The following is a 20,443-nucleotide window of genomic DNA, read 5'->3' as shown; positions in this document are numbered from 1 at the left end:
TCACTTGTAATCTCTACCAACAAGGGATTGACAGCCACTTCTTTCTCTAACTCGGGCCATAATTTCCATTCAGCAGCTACTACCAATTTTTGGAGCTCTTTATTGCTGCGATAGTGCATCCGCCACCCGATTGCTTGCGCCAAACTTATATTCAATATCAAAGTTGAGGCCCATCAACTTGGATACCCAATTTTGATACTCGGTTCCTATTACCCTTTGTTCCAACAAATATTTCAAGTTTTGTTGGTCAGTCCGAATAATAAACTTTCTGCCCATTAACTAAGGTCTCCATTTAGCTACTGCATAAACTATAGCCATTAATTCTCTCATAAATCAATTTCTTCCTCGCTTGCTCTCCCAAAGTTTGACTGAAATAAGCAATAGACACTGCTCCTAAGCCAAAACCTGATGCATCCGTCTCTACAACAAAAGGTTTTGAAAAATCAGGCATGGTGAGGATTGGGACTGAAATCATGGCTGTTTTGAGGGCTTTGGAAGGTGGCTTCAGCAGTTGAATTCCATCCAAATTGGTTTTTCCGTAGCTGGTCCATGAGTGGTTGTGCAATCCTTGCATAATTTGCAACGAATTTTTTGTATTACCCCGTTAAGCCAAGAAATCCCCCAAGGAGAGTGTTGTAGGCATGGGCCATTCCATCATGGCTTTAATCTTTTCTGGGTCAGCTGCCACTCCATTTTGAGAAATGATATGCCCCAAGTAAGAAATCTCCTTCTTCCCAAAAGCATATTTCTTCTTATTAACATAGAGTTGGTGGTGCAAAGGATGCTGAAAGCTTTGTCCAAATGTTTCACATGCTCCATTTCAGTTCTGTTGTAGACAAGGATATCATCAAAAAATACCAGAATATATTTATGCAGATAGGGACAAAAGACATCATTCATTAGTGACTGGAAAGTTGCAGGGGCGTTTGTCAAACCAAAAGGCATCACCAAAAACTCATAGTGGTCGTCGTGGGTCTGAAATGCTGTCTTGTGTACATCCTCCTTAACATGAATTTGATGGTAACCTGATTTGAGATCAAGTATAAAAAAAATTAAGGCACCATTAAGTTCGTCTAATAACTCCTCAATGACGGGTATCGGGTACTTATCTGGTATAGTGGCGCGGTTAAGAGCCGTATAATCAATGCAAAAACGCCAAGAGCCATCCTATTTTTGTGCTTGAAAAGGGGTTGTTGCTAGGCTGTATGATTCCAGTAGAGCATTTCTTGTATTAGTTTCTCAAATTCAGCTTTTGATAATGATGGTACCGATAAGGTCGCACACTTATTGGGGTTGTTCCGGGCTGGAGAGTGATGGCATGCTCATGGTGTCGTTGAGGTGGCAGCCCTTCTGGTTGTGTAAAAAGGGAGTCGTGTTTGAGCAAGATACCTTGTAAAAATGGAGGACACTTTTCTCCGTTCATTGGCTGTCTATTTTCTACCCTATTCAGCTCCACCAAAAATCCATTCTTCTCTGCCAATAATGTCTTGTACATGGTTTTTAAGGACACTAAGCTCCTGCCAAGAGTCAGATCACCTCTTATTGTGGCCTGCTGGTTCCCAATTCAAAACTCCATGGTTTGGAAATGGAGTTTCCAATTCGTGTGCGTCATGCCCAAGGTTGCTAGCCATTGTAAACCCGAAATCACATCTGCACTTCCCAATTTTAATGGTAAGAAGTCACCCCAAACGTCCACTCCTTGGAAGTGGACATCAACATTCTTGCACACCCCTTCATTCTTCATCGAGTCGCTATTTCCCATCATCATGCCACAAGCTCCAGTCAAGGTTATAGGAATTTTAGCTGTGATACTATGTCCTTAGAAATGAAATTATTCGTAGCCCCAGGGTCAACAAGGACGATTACCCCATTGGTCCCAATTTATCCTTTCAGCCTCAGGGTTTATTGGAAGACAATCCTGCTACCAACTGCAGAGAAATCTCTACAGCCTTGTTTACTTCAATAGAGTCCAACTCAAGTGCTTCTTTGTCTTGCTCTTCGAACTCCTGCTCAGATGGTGCATCATCAATCTCCTCAAGTACCATCAAGATGTTGAGTTCCTCTTTATTGCATAGGTGGTCTGGAGCCCATTTGTTGTCACAACGAAAACATAGCCCTTTCTTTCTCTTTTGTTGGATTTGTGCCTCAATCAGCCGCTTCACCTCCCCTTGGGTTCGAGTGGTAATATTCCTAAAATTTGTTGGGCCAATACTAGAGCTGGGTCCTTGGTAAGTCATGCGCCCAAATCCCCCTGTTTTATGGCGCAAAGCACTTGCAGTCCTCACCTTTTCTTCAATATCCTGGGCAATCTCCATTGCTTCGTCTACGTTTCGGGACCGTAATACCCTTAGTTCCACCCTAATTGATGGATCTAATCCATTGATAAATGTTCCAAGTTGTACCTCCGGAGCTATGCTGTCAAGTGGGGCTAATAATTTGTTGAAGTTCTTCTTGTAATCATTCGCCCACTGACCCTTCTTATTTAATTGATCATAAAGGGACCCCATTTGTGTATCACTAAAATGCTTCAGCACAAGCCTTTTCATCTCTTCCCAACTCAATATAGCCCTCTTTTTACTCTCATATTGATACCACATCAATGCATCACCAAAGAACGAAATGAAGGCAGCTTCAATCTTTTCACCTTCATCATAATTGTAGCAAGAAAAATACCTCTCTGCTTGCATAATTCGGCCATCTGGACTTTCTTCATCAAATTTCAACATTTTTAGTTTCCTCAATCGATGCTCCTGTCATTGATGGTCGAAGCTCTGGATTCTTCCTGAGTTAAAATCTTCGGCCTCGTGATTGTCCCTTCGACCCACTTGTTCGGGTGTTGCCCTAGACCCACTACCAGTGTCCTTGGGTGCTCCTACATTAGAGTTCTTGACTTCCGTCCCTTTCCCCTTGCTTTCTTCTAAGTCTTGTGCCTTTTTTGATCTTTCTTGATTCTCCAAGAAGCTTTGTAGTTGTTGTTGCATCTGTCTACCCACTTCTTGAATAGATTCCTTCACTGCACCCATCTCCCATTTCATGGCTTCCATCTCTTCTTCAAGGCTGGCTGAAGTTTCTAATCTCTCAATTGCCTTCTTGGGTCCCATGTCCGCAGCTCACCACACCAAATTAAGTCTTTTCTTAGTAAGAATTAAACTCTCAACTTTCAACAATGATATCTGGAAAAAATTCCCTCACAACCCTTTTATTGAAACAAATAGCAACTAAACAAATACAAGCTTTCGATAGGCTTGTTCTCTCCTACCCCAATCTTTCAAGAGGATTGGTCTCTCCTAAAGAGTCAACTCTTCTCAATCCCTAGCGACCCTTTAAAGAAGGAACTTTCCCACATATAAAGACATTATTTCGAACTAAGTGATGCCAACTAGGATCCTCTAAGAACAAGAAAACCCAGCCCTTAGACTCGTTAATAAGTTGCCAACGGGATACAAAATTGAAATAACAAACTGAATACAATGAATACAAAAAATACAAGTATTTTTTGTTCCTCTAGATTATTTAGACGCTTTTCTCCAATTATAGACAAAATGTATGGGAGGCTTATCAACTAGGAAGAAAGAGCATAGTAAAATTCGCCACTTACAAATCTGCACTAGTAGCAACAGGTCTAAATCCATGAAATAAATTATCAGCTCCACGATTATCCAGTACTTTGACTCTTTCATGTAGATCTCTCATTTTAAGCCTTTTTCTCACTTTAACCTAAATTGATAACAAAAGTTTAAAGAAATTAGCACATAATTAAATGTCTTGAATCAATAAGTACGTTTAACTCTTACACGCAGATCTCTCATTCTGATCCTTTTTTCTCACTTGAAAATTGACAAGTGTTTCAAGTGAACAAATATAAGTGGGAAGGGTGATCTATCACAGATAAAATAAAATAAAAATTAAAAGATGAAGGACAAAAACAGCAAACCGAAAAAATAAATATGGTAATTGATAATTTACTGGTTGGAGCTTAAAATAAATAACCATAAGTTTAAGGCCTCAATACCAAAATCCATTTTTCAAATGACAGTGTTCTTTCCATATAAAATGACAATTTACATTATAAACAATAGGTAGAGCAAAGCCAAGAATTTTTCAAATACCATTGATTTTCTAAGCAAAATAACAATTTGCATAAAAAAAACAATAGGTAGTGCAACGCCAAGAATTCTTCTAATTGATATCCCACAGCATGGATGATTTTTCATGAACCTGTACTTCCTTTATTTTGAAGCCATATTCATTCCCTTTCTTAGCAGCTATAAAAAATCAAAATTCAGCATACCTATGAAGATGTTTTTGTCAGGAATGGGTTATAATAGGACAGCTGTAAGTGAATGTGACTGGATTGTTAGTAAGAATAAGTACGTGATTAGAATTTTATATAAATGTGAAGTGGGGTGAGAGAAGGGGCATAATATATGTGGTGAATTGTGGTAAGCTCTGAGCTCTAGGGAGGATTCCAGGTTCCTTTTGTATTTCCCTTTTAATTTCAGCAATAATATACTATAGTTTGGCCTATCGTTTCTCTGTTTGGGGTTTTACTGGCTCCAGTTCTTATGAGTTTTCTAATTCACAAAGGTACAATATCTTTACTTCAGCTTTCACAAGCAACTAAGATAGACAAACAAAATGGCAGGGATTTGGTTCTTTTCAGATCTAGGAAAGTAAATAACTCAGTGAATCCTGGATAGTCATGCTGAGAGCAATGGTGACTAGTGCTACGCTGCCAGCCTCTTGCACAATGGAGAACATGAAGGCGCCATAAGTTCTACATTTTAGAATTGATTTCCAATTGGCAATACACAAAACCCTACAAGGCAGCAATTTTTGCTAATACAAAGCATTATATGAAATAATGATAAAAGAGGGGACGTCTCCCTGAGGAATAGTCAAATATTATTTTGGGCTATCTGGTTGGAGAGGAATAGTAGGATCTTTGACGAGTCCTCTTCTTCAGTGGATACTCTTTGGGATAAGATTAGATTCTAGGTAGCCACGTGGGTGTATAGAACGAAAGATTTTGAGGATGTTTTCTTTTTGGCCCTTCGTAGGGAATGGGTGTATTTATGGATGTAATTTTTGTTTTCATTATTCCTTTGTTACCAAGGTTTTCCTCCGCCATAAGTGAGGGTTTTTATTGTTATTGAGAGGAGGTTTCTTCGACCTCTTTCTCATTTTTTTCAAAAAAAAAAAAAAATAGTCAAATATTATTTCACTTGACTGTGGACTACCATATTAGAGCAAAACAATAAAAAGAGAAATTCCCAAAGAACAAATTGTAGGATTTTGTGAATAATACTTCTAATCTTATTTTATTGATGAATAGTATGGCCTATATATAGGCTGAATACAAAGAGCTAGACAAAATATAAAGAAAAAATACAAACCTAAACTTAGTTGTCAATTACAACCTATAGTTAGTTGTACAAAATACTCTAGGTATTTATAATGACATTTCAACACTCCCCCTAAAGCTGAGTTGTATATGTTATACAAACCCAGATTAGAATTGAATTCTTCAATACTTGTTCTTGGTAGTCTTTGTTAGGATGTCGACAATTTGTTTCTTTGTAGGACTGTAGATGAGTTCAATGATCTTTGAATTCACCTTCTCAGAAATGAAGTATCTGTGTGTTTCGACATGTTTAGTTCTGTCGCAGTGAACCGGATTTTTAGCAATGCTAATTACAACTTGATTTTTAGCAATGCTAATTACAACTTGACTATCACTGTACATTTTAAAGGACTCGGGAGAGTCAAACCTCAATTCATTCATATGCCTTTTGATCCATATCCCTTCACAAATACCCAAGGCCAAAGCACGATATTCTGACTCTGCACTACTCCTTGAAACCATAGGCAAAAGTAGAACATCTAAAGACTATGAATGGAAGATCTAAGGAGAAGGCTGAGATATGAGGGAATGTTGCAAGTAACAAATTTCTTGGGGCTTTAAATTGTATTAACACGACTAGGCATACGATTGATGATATCGGTGGTTGTGAGTAAGGATTCCCCCAAAACTATTTAGGAACATGATTTGAGAACATGATAGATCTAGGAACTTCAAGAAGATGTCTATTTTTTCTCTAAACCGCTCCATTTTGTCGCAGAGTATCAACACATGAACTAATGTGAACAATTCCTTGATCTAACAAGTAAGGATGAAGAATGGAGTTAAAATATTCCTTTCCACTATCAGTTTTCAGGATTTGGATCTTTCCGTTAAATTGATTTTAAATCATGAAATGGAAAGTTTGAAGACTGGAAGCATTTTCAAATTTTTCTTTCGTAAGGAATGTCCATGTTGTCCAAGTATGATCATCAATAAAAGATACAAACCATTTAGATCCACTAATATTTGTTACTCGTGAGAGTCCCCAAATATCACTATGTATCATCTTATAAAGGTTTGTAAGGAAGACTGGGATAAGAGTTTCAAGTATGTTTAGCAAGTTGACAGCTTCACAAAGAAAGAATTTCGGTCTTTTGTGGACAAATAACTGAGGAAATTTTTTTCAAGATAACCAAAATTTGGATGTCCAAGTGGAAAATGTCACAACATGACGAGATTTCCTTTCGAAACAGACACAAAATTGAAAACAGAATCTAAATTGGAATGGTTACCACAACTTGATTTGTGAACTTGTTTACTTTTAGAAGAATCCTTGATGATATAGAGTCCATCATGCATTTCAGCACTGCCAATCACCTTCTTCGAGCCCTCAACCTAAAATTCACAAAGATTTGGATAGAATTTAGTTACACAATTCAAGATCTCGAGTAAGTTTACTAATTGAAAGAAGATTGCAAATTAGTTTAGAAACAAATAGAACAAATGAAAGGAGGTCATCTAATAATGTTACAGAGCCAGTCCCTATCACTTTTGAGAGAGATCCATCAGCAATTCTGACTGTGGGAATGAGCACATGGTTTGAAGGTGGTGAAGACTTGGAAATCACCCGTCATGTGGTCGGAAACCCCTGAATCAACTATCCAAGTACCTTTGTTGGAGGCTGCCCAAGTACCTTTGTTGGAGGCTGCAGTAGATGTCTGAGATGTCGAACCTTGATGACACACTATACTGACATTTTCCTCAGTTGAGGGGTCTGCCTACTGCATAAACTGTCGAAGAGGATCCGAATGTGGTTTGAGAGATGGCTGACTTTGGTCTTTTCAGAAGGGGATGACGTCATGACAAATGGTTGATAGAGGACTCCCATGAATTTGAGAAGATTTATGAGATTTAGTGACTGAGATTGAGTAGTCATTGAATTAGGAAATTGAAAAATTTTGAGGATGGTATTTCTGAGGAAAAAGAGTTGGCTAGAGCAGCCATGAACTAGAATTTTTTTTTTTTTTTTTTATGAGATTATGCAGCAAAGACAGAAAAACATTTTTAAAAAAAATGCACTTAGAAGAAGAAAAAAACTTAGCCAAAGATGCAACTTTTTGACGAAATCGTGCGAGAACCCCAGATAAAGAGTCACAGCTGAAGCAGGGAGTGAAGAGGAAGACGCCAGTGAAAGGCGGTTGGAGGCGTTGTCACACGCCTACACGCGTCGGCGCATGGGAGAAGCCGCTGGAGGTTGAGGTGGCGCGTGTGACTCACGTGCCACTATTCTGGACCCCAAACTTTGGGGTTTTGCCGATCGGGGGTGGGGCAAGCTTTCTGGGCAAGAGGTGAGATTAGAAGACAACTTTAAAACGGAATTCTAAGATTGAGCCTCAAAGAACTGAACCCGTCTTTTTTTTAAGAAAGGGCAGAAAAAAAATTGGAAAGATTTCCAATTTTGGATTACAAATTATCTGATACCATGTAGGATTTTGTGAATAATACTTCTAATCTCATTTTGTTATATATAGTATGGCCTATATATAGGCTGAATATAAAGAGCTAGACAAAAAATAAGGAAAAAATACAACCTATACTTAGCTGTCAATTTAAACTTAACTGTACAAAATACTCTAGGTATTTACAATTATATTTCTACACAAATTTGACAAAATGAAGCAAATCAGACTAAAACGCCCAATCATCATCCTACAAATATGCACTACAAGTCAATTGAATGATAAAAGCACCTCCAGAGCTAAACAACCAACAAAAGAGATACATTGGAAAACCAGAAGTATGTTCAAGCAAGTTTCCATGTGGCATAAGTTTGAAAATTTTGAGATTTCCTTGTAGTTACCTTTTGTTTTTGAGTTTCACAACAATATAATGACTCACGAACCAGAGGATAGATTGCATTGACAAATTCCTCAAGCATTCCTTTTGCTTTGTATATATGGCAAATCTTTAGTTTTACTTTTTCATGTAGCCACCATGGTTTAGATTTCTCAGAATGTTGAACAGTATGATCTACAAATATGAGCCAAGAGAGAATATACCAATAAATGATTATTTCTTGTTGGAAAAGAGAAACAGTAAGACATACCAATTCATAAAAACAAATGATACCTGAATTCCTTGGGGGAGATAGCAACAAAATTGCTTCATCATCTCTACTTTCTTCAAGAAGAAGGGAAGCCAAGGTCAATCGAGCATCAATATTGTCCTCAAGCGTATGTAGGGCTGAATTAAAAGTAGTTAATGGCAAAATAAAGCAGAAACTAGTAAAGTGATTTAAAATGAAAAGGCAGTAATCCATTAACATTTAAAAACAATAATCTACATTATTTGAAATCAGAAAAGCATAGTTAAAAGGAAAAGTAGAAAAGCAGCAATATTAACAGGGGAAAAATGTATACAATTTTACAACAGCTATGTCAGCTAATAAAAAAAGAGGTGAAACTGTAACAATGAAAATGCATACATATATATATTACGTGATTAAAAAAAAGCTAAAAGATAACACCACCAATTTAATCTGTCAGAGTTGAACTGACTAAAGCAATTACCAAAATGAAAAGAGACACATAAAAAGACTTCGAAGATTCAAATTTCTATAACAATCTTGATTTCAAAGTCAAAAGATAATATATACTTAAAATGAGAGATCATTACAGAGAAGGAAAAACAAAAAACAAAAAATCTGAGGACCATTTTGAAAGAAAGTATACAAAATAATATAAAATGAAAATAGCAGGAAAAATGGTAAATATTGAATACCTAAAAAAGTGAAGTAATATTAACTTGTGGAACACAAGAAGAAAGATCTTCTGGCACGACCCAAATAAAAAAGTATCATCTGCCTTTGTTCTTCAGCTTGTATAATCAATACTTAATTACCCATACATGTCACTCACAATTCACAAGAGAGACCATTACCTTTCTTGAAGAAAAAAATTGCTTGGACTCTATTCTTCAAGGATAAGTAACAACGGGCAATTTTTAGATGTAAAGATCCCTGCAAATTAAATGTGTTCTTCGAAGATGATTAATAAGATCAAGCAATTTAACCAAAAATAGACTAATAAATAGATATAGTGTGAGATCAAATTCGTAAGGTCGTCCAATCCACAAAATAGTGTAAACAAAAGCTGTCAGATAAATAAAGAGTTAATTACATTATATTCCCCGTAGTATCCATACTTTTTTAAATTGCATAGATATTATATTATCCTCCATATAAATTATAATCTTTTGTCCCCATCATGTCCCACCTCTCTTTATATGCTACATCACCTACATGTATTAATATATAAATAAAGCAGCAATAACCGCTAAGAGCACTCCCAGTGGCTTTTGTATCATATATAGAGTTTTCTTCAAATATAAAGAAATGGTGTTAAAATAACACCCCATCAAATTTTGTAAAATACAAAAATTTTACATTTTTACTACAGTATTTCTCTTCATTTATAAAACAATATTCATATTTTAAACATTTTTAATCCGCATCTCTCTCCTCTCTCCTCATTCCTTTAATATTTGAAATGAATAAAAAAGATTAAAAATATAATATTTAAATAATATATAGAAAAAAAAAAAATAGAGAAACTGATATATGATGTATGGTGTATTGTAAAAGTTAGTATGTAAAATAGAAAGGGTAAGTTTTGGTGATTTATTTTAAAGGATAAGATAAAGGAGCCATTGTAAGTGCTCTAATAATAAGTAGATGATCTGTCATTTCATTATAAGTGGGACAGGTTAAAAACAGTGAATTTGCAGCATGAGTAAAAAGCAAAATAGATTTTTATGATTATTTATGCATGTGTAGCAAGAAAACTTCGTTATTTTGCTTTATAGGAATAAGTTGCAGCTTTGACCAAAACATGCACGTGTGTGTGTGTGTGTGTGAGAGAGAGAGAGAGAGAGAGAGAGAGAGAGGAAAAGGGAAGGAAGAAAATTATTACTTTGTCACAGCCAGCTGTTCCTTCCAACATCAGATAATACTTCAATGCGCAGTCATAATGCCCAAGATTCATTAATGAGTCAGCAACTTCAGTAACCAAGTCAATATGATGAGCAGCATTCTCCCCTTCCAGAGGACCAAAAAAAGTCTATAAAAAAATGCACCAATCTTCGGTAACTGGAATAAATCCAACATAAAAGTATTTTTTTGAACCAAAAAAAAAGAAAGAAACTTAGTTGTATTAATGATGGAAAAAAAATGAAGATGAAAGATCAGGGAAAAATCTCAGGAAGCTAAACTATAGCTTGATTAAAAACACTGAAGTCTAAATTCACAGATAAAGCTCTTAAACAATCACTAAAGCCTTGTAGCTTAGTTTCAAATTATTATCAGGTTTTGTTTGCTTACTTTTTCCTAAATAAATCATAATGAAGTCTCTTTTTAGTCTATTGTTGACTGATCTTCCAAATGTTTCCTTATATGATATTAAAGCTTCTTTAACACTGTTCTAAGGTTTGTTAGCCCAGTCTCTTATTAGCATTGCATTTTACTAAAGTCTTGATCTGTACACTAGTCTTTTGTGTTGCATTAGCTGCGTAAGCATCCTTCTTTTTTTCTTTCACTTTTGGATATCATATTTCAGAAAATGGAAAAGTCAAAATCAACATTAATATTCTATTGGATATCATATTCAATTTTTTTTAGTCGAACTACATAATTTTCCTTGTTAATACTAATTTAACAGAATTCGCATCTGCAATAGATAAATGAAACAATTATGTATTAAACCATGCAAGCACAAACCTTTGCTCTATGCAGATTTCCCAAGTGAACATGGCAAAGTCCCACTTTAATCATCAAATTCAAAGGCAGCTCTTTTCCCAAACTGCAGACTGACCGAGCATGTTCAATGTGCTGAAGAGCTTTGTTATGGTCATTAGTCTCCATAAATGTGGAAGCCAGCAAATCAACTACACTTAAATCAGCCTCAGTAGGATGACGTTTAAGATAGTCCTCAAGAATGTGGATAGAATGTTCAAGCTGACCACATCTTTTGTACAGCTGAAAGAGAAACCAAGAGACATCAATTAAATCAAAATAAAATCATAACACTTGTGATAAAATGTTAGGACTGAGGAAAAATGACAAGTCGATGACCTAAACTATGAACTTTTTTTTTTTTGAAAAAAAGAGACAGAGGCCTTGTCTTAGACTGACCTCTACTCACATAAATACATAACCCTCACTTTTGGCGGAGGAATACCGTGGTGACATACAAAAAACAAACACAACAGAAAAAAAGAAAAACAAACAACACAACCCAGCTATACAAAAAAAAAAAATCTACTTCACTCCCTAGTAAGGTCTAAAAAGGATAACCCCTCAAAACTGTTGGACCGATACACCCAAGAGGCAACCCAGAATTTAACCCTCTCCCAGATGCGATCACATAAGGAAACCTTATCTTCAAAAATTCTGCTATTTCGCTCTAGCCAAAGTGCCCAAAAACAAGCCAAAACAGTAGATCGCCAAAGCTTATTTGCACGTTTATCCCCCACTAGACTACAACATAACAACTGATAGCAAGAACCCGGCAAACACCAACTCAAGCCAAACTCCCCCCAAACTCTAGACCATAATGATTGTGCCAAATCACAAAACAAAAACCGGTGACTTGACAATTCAACCCCCTCTTACAACAAACACACCAGCTGGTAGAAAGACACTGATAAGGACGCCAACGTTAAAGGATATTGTTCACACTCAACTTCTCCACGAACAACTCATAGCTAACTCATGCCAGATTGTAGCTACTTATAAAAAAAATCTTTTTATAAATAATAGCCAACACTTTTTGGCAACTTTTGGTGCAATACAATTATGGAGATAAGAAAATATTTTTTTACAAAAAAATGAGGATAATATAAAATTTTCTAGAATAAAACTGTTGGGGATTGCTGTTTGGTTAAATGATAGTTTAGAGTTGAGATTTTGGTGGACTGCTTGTCCACATTTGACTGTTCTATAATAATATGTTATGCAATCTATATCTCGTTTTCGTTTCTTTTCTAAATATACATATATATTTATATATTATATTAAGAAGAAGAAAAAAACTGCAACTTTATTATAGCAGTGAGGAAATAAAAAAGAGTTTCAACTTCCAATGGGTTTACAAAATTCTCTTTGTTGTTAATTTACATGAGTTAGAAAGATTTTTGGTAGCTTTGCTTCTGTTGTGCGATGGCACCTTGTCCTTTTAGTTTTCATTTTCTTACAAAATATAAAGACAATAAAGTTTAAGAACGTAATTATATAAATAAAGGTCATGAGATGTGACCAAGAGATTTTTATGGAGATTAAATAACTATATACCAAGACATGAATGCCCTTTTCATGATTGTCTGGATAAAAATCATCATATTCATAATGCATAATCACTTTATATGTGTGTGTGCGTGTGCCCAGTATAAACATATAAATGATTAATAACAACAGATCTATAATTCTACATAACAAGACATGAATGCCCTTTTCATGATTGTCTGGATAAAAATCATCATATTCATAATGCATAATCACTTTATATGTGTGCGTGCGTGTGCCCAGTATAAACATATAAATGATTAATAACAACAGATCTATAATTCTACATAACAAATAAGCACATTTCAATTTGACACAAAACCAGCTTATATAGCACAATGCCCTTCTCAATTTAAGAAGGAACCCGTTATCCCTACTTCATGAAGTCAAATCTTAAAAAAAAAAAAAAAAAGCCATAGCATCTCATTGGATAAAAGAAAAACAAAAGGGAAGAGGTACAACCTTCGCGCTTGTTTTCAGCGCTTCAACATTTTCAGGAGAGAGTTGATGTATCTGATCATATGATTCGGCGGCCTTTTTATAGTCTCTAAGCTCAAGATAGAGTGACGCACGATGCAATCTTAATTGGATGTCTTTAGGATCTGCTTTAATTGCTTTAGAAAGGCAATAATTTGCTTGATCAATATCTCCTCTTTCTCTGAAGTTGATACAAAATAGAAAGTAGATTTGTTCAGATGATTTTTCATCATATGTGTGTGTGTATATATATATTAAAGGAATAATAAACAAAAAAACATTTATTAGGGGGGGGGGGGGGGAGGTGGGGAGAGAAATTTACAACAGGAGTCATCTGCAAAGAACAACCATCCTAGAACAATGGAGGGGCAAGTGGAAGAAAAGATGGGGTTGGAGGATTAGTGGGAGGATTGAGATTGTTTACTAAGAATGAATTTATGAAAAAACTTGAATATGGAGTTAAAATCATTAATTTAGACAAATTTCTAATCCCCTCTGTAATTGGACACGTCTTTCCCTCCTCTTATATCAAACGCAACAAGGTAAAGTGTCAATCCCTTCTCTAATTTCCTTGCTAGATCATGTATTTATCCATTCCTATATCCTCTTTCTTGCCAAGTATAGCTAAAGAAGAAAAGCCAAATCCATCAAAATAATAGACAAGGTATCTTCCACAAATTCCTTAGATAGAAACTAAAGAGTAAATCCAGTGTTAAACTCGATTCAGGAAAAAATCCAGCTCTTCCTATGCCTAACTATTTGAAAATTAATATCTGTCTAACCATAAATCACAAACACAACATTTATCACTCCATTCACTGTAATCCGTAAAAAAAAATATAATAACTATTGACAAAAAAGCACAACTTGAAATCAGTCCCAATAAATTCAATTCCCTTTAAAAAAAATTGCTACACTCCCACCACAATAAATGAACAAAATTCAACATTTCAAAGTTTCTTTACACTTAGAAATAATGAATCTCCTTTTTCTTTTTTCTTTTTGGCGCCAATCCTATGAATTAAGTAGGTTAGTAAGGATGAAGAAATATCTATAATAATAGAAAATCTTAAAGCAATCTCCAGAACTCAGACCTCTTTTATTACATAATGCAATATGGTGATAGACCTCAGTTTATAAATCTAATAGTCGTGTTTCTTTTAGTTAGGATTGATGACTTGGCTGGAATATAAATAGGAAAGAATCAGGCTTTTGGGTGGTTGTTGGGAAAATAGTGAAGTGGAGTGGAGAGACAGGCTCTCGAAAACATGTGGTTCTATGTGCTGATTTTGACCAAGTGAATAAAACCGTAGCTATCTTTCACAATTCTTTCTCTCTGTTTCCTAGCAATCTACCGTGTGTTTGGGTGAACTCATCATATGGACATAAGAATATACCAAAAAATAGGTAGTCTCAAACAATGTTATCAACAACAATAAAACCTTACATTGACCAGTAAACAAGCATTTTCCAGAGGGATGAATCTTTGGGCATTAAATGTGCAGCAAGCAAGTAGAAACCTAAGGCTCTCTTCTTATCACCCAATGCATCATGGGCAAGTCCTAGTGTATGATATGCATCAGGAGTCACTGGTGCTTGTAAAACAACCTGATGCAACACAGATATGGCCTGCAAAAGTGTATGTGAACTACCTTAGCAAGGCAAAAATAACAAACAAATATATAGATATACATATGATATATATATGTGTGTGTCAATACAACACTCATATAAGATAAAACATAAAATTACAAAATCCATGCCTGATAAGTAGATTTTCTAGCAATATTTTTCGATTATATTGAAAAAACCAACTATTTAATATAGCATGCTACATTTCTACCCAAAAAAAAAAAAAAGAAAATTGAATAATTTAATTTTGCAAAATGATTTTTTGAAAAAGAGAGGAAGACTACATGTACATGAGTGGTCTACTCTCACAGTTTATTAATAACCTCACTTGTGGCGGAGGAATACCATGATTACAACAAAAACAAAACAGCACAAAACCGAAACAAAAAGAAAGACCAAATACAAAAACAGAACCAGTAGCCAAAACACAACAAAACTGCGGCCACCGCAGTAGTCCACAGAATTTGATTTCCCTTATTTCTACTGACATAAAAAAGCAGTAGCTCTGCGCAAGAATGAGATATTGCCCAGCTCAACCTAAACTCATCAAGGAGTCTATGCCACAATTTTAAAACAAACTCACAATGGAGGAAAAGATGGCTGACATTTTCACTATCCTTCCGACACAACACACACCAGCCCGGAAAGCTGAATCCTATTTTTTTAGGTATTTAATACTTTTCTTAAAATTTTAGCTGAGACACTCCATTCATTATTTTCTATTTATATATTTTTCACTCTGAAATTCCACTGCACTTAGGAATTTCCCATGCACTGGTGATGCCCTTTGCCATTTCATTAACACAAATTGTAAAAAATAATAATCTGACCACAACTCTAAAGATAGAGCAAATTGCTGAAGGTAAACCCCAAAATTATGCAGCTGCACTAATAGAAGAAAAAGCAAATTTGCTAAACACATTACCTCTTCATAACGGCCGTGTGCAAAATATAGAGTAGCCTCACCAAGCTTTTGTGCCACTTCACGATTGGGTTTATTTTTTGATCCTTTCTGCCTACCTCTTTTCTTAGGCTGCTTGAATCATAAGATGTAAATCAGGGGTGGACAAAATAGTGTTTAGAAAAGAGACTCAAAGATACTAATTAACAATCTCTGAAAGATAAACGAATCTTTATGTACAAATTTATATATAAACAAACATTTATATGCAATCTCTGAGAGATACTGCAATCAATGAAATTCAACATTTAGTCCTCCATTGGGTTAAAATCAGTTAAAGAGCTTCATTTACCAAACCCAAAAGATTATTTTCCTCTACTTCAAAATTTAGATAACCATATAAAAGTTCTCCTCTTAAGACTGAAGAATTAATTATTACTGTCAACATTGATTATCAACTGCGACGATATTTTAAAAAATCTTAGCACTATTAAGCATAAGGCAACAGAAATATCAGTGACACATGAACACCCCTTGTCATTATAATTTATATAAATGAGAAAAGTACCCGTTTAGATCTCTTCTGAAGACCGCCATAATTGATAGCTTTGATAGACTCCTCCATTGTTTTTCTAGCACCTAATTCATCATCAACCCTAGCCTTTTTACCTGCTCCTTCACTACTTACAGAGTAATATCTAATAAGTCCCAAGAAGTACACAGAAAAAAAAAATACAATAATAGGCTGTGAGCAATTTACCTGTGCGTATCAGGTGGAGGTAGTGGTGGTGGTGCTTTTCGTTTTTTGTCAGCTAGAGCTTCATACTCGAACTCGAGGCGTTCGAATAGCTTATAAGGTTGGGAAGTTAAGACATTATCTTCAACAAAATCCAAAGGGTTCACACCTTCCTTGAATCTGAACGTATACTCTGTTACCTCATTTTCATCATCAACATCCCCTTCGTCTTCATAGTAATCAACGTCGTCTTTTTCTTCTTCTTCAAGACGCTCCTCATGGTCACCCAAATTGTCCGCCATCATATATCAACAAAACCAATTAAGCGCTTTGATTACAGAGAGAGAACAATGGTCATGGCTCGCTGGTTGTCGTTCGAATAGGGAAGCCGAAAAGAAGAATAGCTTAATTGGAGAGATACCTGGTAGCGATAAAGAGTATAGAACCCGCGAATCGGGATGGCCGGAGGACCCAATTGGAGAGATAGAGATTTTATTTAGGGATTTAAGGCTTTCTCTGTGAACGAGGAGAAATTCACAATACCTGGGGAAATAATGTAAGCATAGATCGAAGAGTTGAAGACCGAAAACCCTAGATCATCATCAGAGACCCAAAACATATCAATATATAGATATAAATGTGTGTCTCGGAGGTACCCTTTGGAGATGCGTGCCTTGTGAACCTTTTCACTCCCCAGGGTGTGGATTTTATGAGGTTTTTATAAAACCAAATAAACTAAAGGAGAAAGAACTGTAGAGAATATTTCTTTGTACGTTTGTTTCTTCTCTGTATGTACGGTTGAGATAGTGCTCTGCCCAAAAATGAAATGAGATACAAGGGTTCTTCTAATGTGTGCTCAAAAAGGTAGACTTATATTGTTAAATGATAGGTATCGATGGAAGTTTAAAAGCCCTGCGGAGGACGGAAACGGTCTTCGTCTGCGAGCGGCTGGGCGAGGTCATCTGGGTATGCGTCGATGTCTACTTATTCGGGGGGAGGAGGGGAATGGGGCATATCTGGATTTTTGGGTTTTTGCTTGTTTGCTTAAACGGAGAAGCAATTCACTCAAATGGAACCGTATGAATCCAAAAGATTGGGTTTGATCTCTTGGGCTTACACCATTCTACGAAGGGAGTTTCTCATAATTGCCCGTTTCTAAACCAACTTAACTAGATATATCCCTGATCAATATGTTAACTAAATATACCCACTTTTTTAAAGCTGTGATTCTTATATTACCCTTACTCATATGGCTTTTATAGTTACAACTTCCTCTTCGATCGAACGATTTCTCCTTCTTCCATAGATATTCCACCACCAGCGATTTTCTCTTCACTGCACTGTTATTCCTCTGCCACAGCCACTCAAATCTTCTTGGTGAGTTCTTCCTCCTTGCTTGAAACTAAATTTCTCTCTTCCTCCTTTCACAATTTTTATTTTTTTTTTAATTTTTTGAACTGTACAATCATACATATAAATTAACATTCATGTGTATAAAAATTTAGTAAAGTTAAATGAAATTGAATATTCTATATTATACATAAGTTAAAATGCCTTCTAAGTGTTTGATAAAATTACTCAATAAAACTGTGATTATGATATTGCAAAAAATCTGCCATTGGGATTATTATTATTATCATGTTGAGTTTTTCTTCATTTTCACAAATTTATAGTGCTAGGAGTTTGTTGATAAAATGCCTCTATGTAAACTATAAATTTCTGGTATAAAAAAGAGTTTGTTGCTCTTTGTTTATATGATTTGCGGATTTATATATTTTTATTTTAATGCTATATTTGGCTCTTTGATTTGGAATTAAATATACTGGAATAAATTCTTAAACTTGTCTGATGTTTGACATGTGTGCTGGCCATTTCTGGGATCATTATTGTTGTACATATTTGTCCAAAATTGTTGGTTTAATTGATTTTATATTTTCTGTAGGTTTGTACTTGATAGAGCAAGCCTTGATCTAAGAAAACAAACACCTGCTGCCACCTTGAACAAAGAATTGGATTTTATCCTCACATTAAAGTTGAAGGTATGTAGCTTGAACTCAATGAAAGCTATCGTTGATTGGCATGAATATGTTAGATATTATACTAAGGTTCTGTTAAATTAATTTAGAGTTTGTTTTTATATAACTGTTTACCTAAATGAACAATTGGGTTTGGATAAAGCTGTTAAAAAATTGTTTTGGTGTATTAATGAAACTCTATAAATACAAAACTCAGTAGCTCAATCCATTACTTTATCAGAGCTTTTATCAAACACTTTCTATTCTTTAAATGCTATCAGCCAAAAACATTAATCTTCTTCTTCAGCTTTCCCTTGATTCTTTTACTTTCTTGATTCTTCAATGCCTTCCGACACTTCTCACAGAAATGCTCCAGTGGTAGAATCTCCCGCCCCTCTAATGAAAACTCCTTTGTCTGGCTTCTCTGCCCTCACTGCTCAGCTATTGTAGAATACAGAAGGATTTGTTTGTCTTGACTAGCTTTGGCATATGTTATTGCACATTGTAGATGAACAAGCAATCTAACCTTATCACCCAAAGTAAAGGGTTTTGAATTGGCAAGAATTATTTTATCTTGAGCATTTCTCAATTTTGATTTTAGTTTGCTTGTCTATGCAACAAGCAAGTCATTAAATTTTGCATTGCTGCTTTCCAGCTTGCTCAAATAATTTTCTTTAGCCTTCAATTCTTCCTTGGAACCTTCAAGCTTTGATTTTAGCCAAGAAGCTGAACTTTTCAAACTTAGCTGGGTGTCTGCAATTTACCAAACAAATGCCATGAAACATTTGATCTAAGCCATTTAAGGCTTGCAGTTTAAATTTTAAAGCAAGTGGTTTAAATTTTAAGCATTGTGGTTTAAATTTAAAGCTTAGTGGATTAAATTTCAAACCTAGGGGTTTAAAGATACTTGGTTTATAATTTAAGGTTAAATGAATAAAAATTTATAAATTGTGGTTTAAATATGATGTCATTTAAGCCTTGTGGTTCAGATTTATAAATAGTGGTTTAAGTTTTAAGACATTTGGTTTAAAATTATAAAAATTTTATATTAGATTCATACATTACATTATATAGATTAAAATAGAGTATGTTTATAATTTAAGCCTAAATGAATAAAACTTAAACCTTGTGGATTAAATTTAGATGCCATTTAAGTTTAGTTGTTCATATTTTAAGATATTTAAGATTTGCGGATTAAATTTTAAGGCAAGTAGTTTAAATTTTAAGTCTTGTGGTTTAAATGTAAAGCTTAATAGATTAAATTTCAAAACCAAAGGTTTAAATATACTTGATTTATAATTTAAACTTTGGTGGAGATATCAGCCCTCTTGAAAGGCTGTGGTACGAGAGTTTGAGCGTCTCATATGCTCATTTGTAAATATTTCATTGTTATTAATAAAGTTGTTCTTGAGAAATTTCATTATTGGATTTGGAAACTAAGATATAATTGTTATTACCTAAGAAAGATCTATCACATTACAAAAAATCTTATGCAAAGAATAACATCTATTTACTTTTGGAAGATCATGAACTATTTTTATTATATGTAATAAAAATGGTAACTAAAAACTATTATATGATTCTTTACAACTCTCTCGAAAGTGCATTCTTAATTCCTTTTATGGATATGTCATGAGTAAGTGAGTTTTAGCGATTTTCTTTGTTTCCCAACTACACAATATATATACTTTTTGCTATTCATTTTCTTGGTCTTATAGAAGTGCAAGATGGTACTTCATTGATTATGCAACATAGAGCATTAAGCTCTTCCTGACTCCAATCTGCAGAATACTTTGCATTCAGCAGCAGAAACTCAGATTCTTTCAGCTCTTTATCAGGCAATCTGACCTTATCACCCCAAAGTAAAGGCTTTTAAATTGGCAAGAATTATTTTATCTTCAGCATCTCTCAAATTGGATTTTAGTTTGTTTGTCTATGTAGCAAGCAAGTCATTAAATTTTGCATTGCTGCTTTCCAGCTTTGATCTCAGCCGAGTAGCTGA

The 20,443-nt window shown here is 34.9% G+C and overlaps 1 protein-coding gene across 7 annotated transcripts in view; it reads right to left on the bottom strand.

Moving 5' to 3' along the window:
- Positions 1-17,495, bottom strand: part of LOC133834772 (uncharacterized) — a 28,991-nt gene extending 11,496 nt beyond the window's left edge. For 2 of the 7 annotated variants that reach the window (XM_062264512.1, XM_062264513.1), the window contains exons 1-11: positions 16,451-17,489; positions 16,259-16,370; positions 15,715-15,825; positions 14,605-14,786; positions 13,143-13,338; positions 11,118-11,375; positions 10,315-10,461; positions 9,284-9,362; positions 8,474-8,587; positions 8,205-8,374; positions 3,599-3,717 (exon numbers count right to left, since the gene is read on the bottom strand). In XM_062264512.1, the coding sequence (XP_062120496.1) occupies positions 3,599-3,717; positions 8,205-8,374; positions 8,474-8,587; positions 9,284-9,362; positions 10,315-10,461; positions 11,118-11,375; positions 13,143-13,338; positions 14,605-14,786; positions 15,715-15,825; positions 16,259-16,370; positions 16,451-16,731 (1,769 nt within the window). In that variant the 5' untranslated portion in view covers positions 16,732-17,489. Of the gene's footprint in view, positions 1-3,598; positions 3,718-8,204; positions 8,375-8,473; positions 8,588-9,283; positions 9,363-10,314; positions 10,462-11,117; positions 11,376-13,142; positions 13,339-14,604; positions 14,787-15,714; positions 15,826-16,258; positions 16,371-16,450 lie in introns of all 7 variants that reach the window. The other 5 variants (XM_062264511.1, XM_062264510.1, XM_062264516.1 and 2 more) reach the window with 4 other exon arrangements.
- Positions 17,496-20,443: the final 2,948 nt, after the last annotated feature.

This window comes from Humulus lupulus, chromosome 5, assembly GCF_963169125.1.
Source record: "Humulus lupulus chromosome 5, drHumLupu1.1, whole genome shotgun sequence".
Classification (NCBI taxonomy): domain Eukaryota; kingdom Viridiplantae; phylum Streptophyta; class Magnoliopsida; order Rosales; family Cannabaceae; genus Humulus; species Humulus lupulus.
This window is presented reverse-complemented; position numbering and strand designations above follow the sequence as displayed.